At 47.0% G+C, this 6,063-nt stretch overlaps 1 protein-coding gene across 1 annotated transcript in view; it reads right to left on the minus strand.

The window, feature by feature from the left end:
• LOC138753027 (complement C3-like) overlaps positions 1-6,063 on the minus strand; it is an 89,054-nt gene that overhangs the window by 78,321 nt on the left and 4,670 nt on the right. Inside the window, exon 3 of the mRNA XM_069915621.1 lies at positions 3,038-3,233. Within this exon, the coding sequence (XP_069771722.1) occupies positions 3,038-3,233 (196 nt within the window). The remainder of the gene's footprint in view (positions 1-3,037; positions 3,234-6,063) is intronic.

Raw genomic sequence — 6,063 nt, forward strand, 5'->3', positions numbered from 1 at the left:
TATTTATCATTTACTATTCACATATTCCTAACATATTATTCTATCCTGTACATATTAATTGGGAGGAGTGTGTTATGGATAATGTGGACAGACTCTTACTGATAGTTATAGTTTCTAAATCATATAAAAATTTTCAGGTTGATTCCTTAAATTATAAGTAATCGTTTCCAGTGGTATTGTGACAGATTATGTTGTATTTTATATTGTATATAAATATGTTTTAAAGGAGATCAATTCTGGCTGGTTTTTTTTTAGTGTCGGTCACATATAAACATTTCAGAACAGATCTCATTTAAAATGATCTCTGCTCAAGTCAGACAGGGTGGCTTCTGGGGGGCTTTGCAAAAGCTTTGGGGAGTGCCCAAGGGACTTCACTAATGGATTGTTATCTTGGAAAGCAACAGATGAAAGAACTCAGGGGGTTAGGTCTGGAGCCACAGGCCATCTGAGGGCAGTTGGCTGTTCTAAGAGGGTTGTGTGGTTTTGTAAGCAGAGAGAGTCAAACAGGCTTTCCTCAGAGAGAGAGAGAGAAAGAATTGAGTTCTACAGTGCTAAAGTTCAGCAGCAGCAGCTGGGACTGGAACAGGATAGGCTGGCAAGCTTGTGGAAAAACCCCATTTTGAAGACGGGTTGTGAGCTCTTAGTTCAGCCTGGTCAAAGTCCTTGTGGTCCATACAAGAGGAGAGGACTGGATACCTAATGTTTCACTTTAAATAAGTGAAACAAAAAGGAACTCTGTGATGACCTGAAAGAAAGAGGTTATCATCTGGAGAACCCTGATGGGGCAAGTTTGTTCTGCAAAACACTGCAGTGTTAGTTGTGGGTGTCCCATGAGCAACAAATCTCTCTCTTAAAACAATGAAGAACCTTCCTGATTCCTCCCATCCAATCCTCTCAAGAAGGCAACCATTTACCTTTCAAGCACCAAAGCCTGATGAACTTCATAAATGTTAAATTCTGTACCACAGTATAAGAATTGGCTGATACAGGTGAACTTGGAGGAATGAGAAGTGAGATTGGACCGTGAATCAAATAACTTTTCTAAACTTACACGAGCATTACACACACGTTCGCTTAGAATTGGAAGGGGGGTTAAGTTAGGTTAAGTAAGTCAATAGTAATAAGTTAAAGTTTGATTCTATTTTCATGTTTAAAGATGATTAAAAGTAACTTTTGTTGAAGTAAACATTTATCTTGGTGAATATCTCTTGCTGCTGGGTTTTGGGGTCCTCTGGGCTCATAACATGCCTTTTTGCCTGCATGTGTAAGCGCCACAGATGAACAGCGGCAACAAGTGGCCATGCAGTCGCCATTTTGAAACCTGGATGCACTGATGAAGAAACTGTCAAAGCTGACCTGTTCTTCTCTGCTTTACTCCTCCGCAAATTTGAATTTTTAAAAGTTCTACCTGAGAGCCCCAGTCCCCGAGCAGGCAGGATTTTCAGACTTTTGCTGTACTTATGGAGCCCGGACTGATGGCAACTTTTCCTCCCGTCGTGCCCAATACTGCTGTCACAAAATGACAAGGTTCGTGCCGCCCATTCATGACAATAAACCTGATTCGGATTTGGGACCCCATCCATTCAGTACTCCTCCACAACTAGGTATGGAGCTGGGGTAGATGTTCTGCAATCTGTGGAAGGCTTTCAGGGATTATAAAGGACGAAGCTTGGCTGGTTGTCCATCCATGTTCCAATCCACCGAGGGGGCTAACTCAGAATCAGGATTTATTGTCACGAACGAGTCATGAAATTTGGGGTTTTGCGGCAGTGTCATAGAGCAAACATTCATATTATAACCATCTTATGACAATACAGTAAGAAAATAAAATAATAGTGCCCGAAAAGTCTTTGGTTCATTGATTATTCAGGAATCTGATGGCAGCGGGGAATAAGCTGTCCTTGTACCACTGGGCATTCATCTTTAGGCTCCTGGATCTTTTTCCCCGATGGTAGCGGAGTGAAAGAGGGCATGGCCTGGGTGATGGGAGTCTTTGAGGAGAAAGGCTGCTTTTTTTAAGACACCGCCTCTTGTCGACATCCTTGCTGGAGTGAAGTTTGGTGCCTGCAATGTCACAGACCGAGTTAACGACCCTCTGGACCAGTGGTTCTCAACCTTCCTCTTTCCATTTACGTTCCACTTTAAATTTTCCCTGTGCCATCGGTGCTCTGTGATTAGTAAGGGATTGCTTAAGGTGGGATGTGGGTGGGAAGAATAAGTTTGAAAACCACTGGTTTAATAATCCCTCATTGACTGTTTCAGAGCTCCAAAGGAAATGGGCCAATGACCATTGTTCTCAAGGAAAATATTTCAGTAAAAATGGGGTCTAGAGCAGTGATTTTCAACTTCCCTTCCCACCCACATCCCACCTTAAGCAAGCCCTTACTAATCACAGAGCACTGATGACATAGGGATTACTTAAGGTGGGATGTGAGTGGAAAGAAAAAGGTTGAGAACCACAGCCTGGAGTTTATTCTTGTCTTGGGACTTGGTGGCTCCATACCAGGCAGTGATGCAACCAGCCAGAATGCTCTCCATGGTCCACCTGTAGAAGGTTTCGAGAGTCTTCAGTGGCATACTGAATCTCCTCGAGCACCCCACAATGTATAGCCGTTGGCGAGCCTTCTTTGTGATTGTATCAGTGTGGAGGTCCCAAGACAGGTCCTTGGAGATGTTGAATCCCCCAGGAATTTGAAGTTCTTGAGCCTCTCCACTACTGAGCCCTCGATGAGGCCTGGGCCATGTTCCCCGGACTTCCTCCTTACTGTTGCTGACGTTGTCATGGCGCCACTCAACGAACTGATCTATCCCCCTCCTCTAAGCCTCATTGCCATTTGTGATCCTGCCGACAACTGTGGTGTCATCGGCAAACCTGTAGATGGCATGGGAATTGGGCTTGGCCACACAGTCATGGGTGTATAACGAGTAGAGCAGTGGGGTAAGCACATTTCCTTGGGGTGGGCCTGTGTTGATAAGCAGTGAGGAGGAGACATTGTTTCCAATTCGTACTGACAAGTATTCTGGACAGTCGGATTACCTGCATGTGAACAATTTGAGTGAAGTTGTTCCTCTGGCCCAGTTCCACTATGCTCTGCCGAGGTAAGATCAGCATGTTCCGTGTTTGCATCTCAAATTGGATTGTGGCAGAGACCTCGGAAAGGGTCTCACAGACTTGCAGGGTGAGTGTCAGATCCAGGCCAACATAAGCAACACTTGGCACAGTGACGAGAAACCTACGGTAGCAAAACATCACCTCAGGGGAGAGGGGGTGGGGGGGTGGTGAGAGATACCAGCGCCACCTCCTCCCAGCTCAAACGCCACCCCCTCCCCACCACACACCCCTCCAATCCTCTCAAGAAGGCAGCCAACTTCTCCGCGGACCCCCGACAGGACCACTACATCCAGGCAGAAGGAGTAAGGTGAGGGGAGGAAAGTCTAGGGGAGGCGAGGGCGCAGGGGAGATTTACCAGGATGATGTCTGGATTGGAGAATGTGACCAATGGGGCAAGGTTAGCAGGACTGGGGCTTTTCTCGTGCACTGAAGAAGGGTGGGAGGTTTAAAGGGGTCTTAATAGTGTTTGCATAGATAGGAGAAAAGCCAGTATTTTTTTCCCAGGGTGGCAGTGACAACTACTGGAGGCAGTAGGGTTAGTGTGGTGTTCGTGTAATGGTTAGTGTAACAGTTAGTGTAATGCTTGGTGTAGCGGTTAGTGTAGCAGTTAGTGTAGAGATAGTGTAACAGTTAGTATAATGGTTAGTATAGAGATTAGTGTAATGGTTGGTGTTGTGGTTAGTGCAGTGGTTAGTGTAGAGATTAGTGTAATGATTGGTGTAGCAGTTAATGTAGAGATTAGTGTAATGGTGTAGACATTCTTGTAATGGTAATGTAACAGTTTGTGTAGTGGTTAGTGTAGAGATTAGTGTAATGGTTGGTGTAGACATTAGTGTAATGGTAGTGTAATGGTTTGTGTAGAAGTTAATGTAGAGATTAGTGTAATGGTTAGTGTAACAGATGATGTAATGGTTAGGGCCGCAGGGTTAGCGTAGCAGATAGTGTGGTGCTGTTACAATTTCAGAGAGCTGGTGCTGTCGCTGAGGAGCTTGACGTTCTCCCCGGGTCTACGTTTTCTCCCTGTGATCTCCAGTTTCCACCAACTGTTCAAAATGTACCGGAGGTGTAGTTTAAATCTTCGTCTGCGAAGCCAAGCCAAAGAAAGAGAAGAAATTTGGCAGAACAGGCTCGTGCACCGAAAGAGCCTGTTACCATGCTGTTATGTTTTAATTTTTATTTTAATCTGTTTAAAGTGAAGGGAGCAAAGTTTAGAGGAGACGTCAGGGGTAAAATTTCTACACAGAGAGTGGTGGGTACCTGGAATTCATTGCCAGGGGTGGTGGTGAAGGCTGGAACATGAGGGGCATTGAAAAGGAACATGGATGCAAGAAAAATCGAAGGTTATGGGTGGGAGGGAGGGGAGGGTTAGTCTATGGAGCAGGTTTGTATAGGTCAGCACCACATCGTGGGCCAAAGGATGTTCTATGTACCAGTACCTCGAGGTTCAAGAACTGTTTCTTTCAAACAGTTATCAGGCTCTTGAACTGTCCCTTGTCCCACAGATCAGGATGTGCTCCAACACCACAAAAGGTTTATACCATTACAAGTCATGTTTTCTTGCACTATGAATATTTATTTTCGATCTGACCTCTTTATCGTCTCTTTTAACTCAATTAAACTTTTTATTCTGAATTTGAGATACAACGCAGTAACAGGCCTTTCTGGTCCACAAGCCCAAGCCTTTGAACACAGAAAACAGGCCCTTCAGCCCTTCTAGTCTGCACCAGGTCTCACTGGCCTGCGCCTGTCCGCAGCCCTCCATCCTCGTCCCTGTCCAAATATTTTCTTAAATGCTAAAACTGAGCCCGCGTTTGCTACCTCAACTCACTCCCACCGCTCCCTGTGTGAAGACGTTCCACCCTAAACCTTTCCCCTTTCACCCCCAACCCACGCCCTCTGATTTTGTATCTTGCCGACCCTCAGGGGGAAAACCCGACCTACCTTGATCATTTCAAACACCTCGATCAAATCTCGCCTTATTCTTCTACGGTCCAGGGAAGATAGTCCTAACCTGCCCCTGCAACTCAGTCCCTTGGAGTCCTGGCCACTTCCCTGTGAATGATGCCACCCCAATGAACCTGCAAACCCCATAGGTTTTTTGAAGGGTGGATGGAAAGCAGAGGCGACCCATGCAGGTCGCGGGTGAGAGGGCACAAACTCCTGATTGGAACTAGAGTCGCTGGCGCTTGTGACAGCGTTATGCAACCTACTGAAGTTTGTCATTTACTGTAATAGGGGTTTTTTTTTACAAATTTGGCAGCAGCAGGTACATACACAAGTTGCACAATGTGTACGTCAACAAGCACCATTCTCTGAGCTCCCAGCTCCAGGATTTTAAAGGCACAAAAATGCTGGAGGAACTCAGCAGGTCACAAATTGTCCAGAAGGAGATATTTGACTGGCGTTTCAGCCCTGAGCCCTTCAAGGCACGAGCATAAAGCAGACGGGCGCTCAAATGAAATGGTGGGGGGGAGGGGAGGTGGATATGGGTGAGAGGGCAGAAGAGAGCTGAGGGGAGCTGACAGAAAGGAGGAGGGAGAGGGGCCTAATGGAATCCGGAGAAGTTGGAGAGTGCATCCCACCAGCTAACGCATTTCAGCACCTCCAACGCGACCCCCACCACCAGACACGTTTTCTCCTGTAGGGACCGCTCCCTCCATGACTCCCATGCCCTCCTTGACCCCTTCCCCTGGCCACCCTCAAGTACCTCGCCATCGCCCACTGCCCTCCCACTTCACCCGTGCACCCGCAGGGGGTGGGGGGCATCTACTGTAGCCGCTGCCCCCGCTGTGGCCTCCTCGCTGGGGCTCGCTCCGCTGAGCACCTTCACTCTGCCCACACCAGGAACAGGGCATCTCCCCCAGTGGCTGACTGCTTCAAATCTGTGCCCCACAGGGGGGTCATTGGGTGCATTTAAGCCAGAGATGTACAGGTTCTTGATGGGACAGGGC

The sequence above is a fragment of the Narcine bancroftii genome, chromosome 2, assembly GCF_036971445.1.
Source record: "Narcine bancroftii isolate sNarBan1 chromosome 2, sNarBan1.hap1, whole genome shotgun sequence".
NCBI lineage: Eukaryota > Metazoa > Chordata > Chondrichthyes > Torpediniformes > Narcinidae > Narcine > Narcine bancroftii.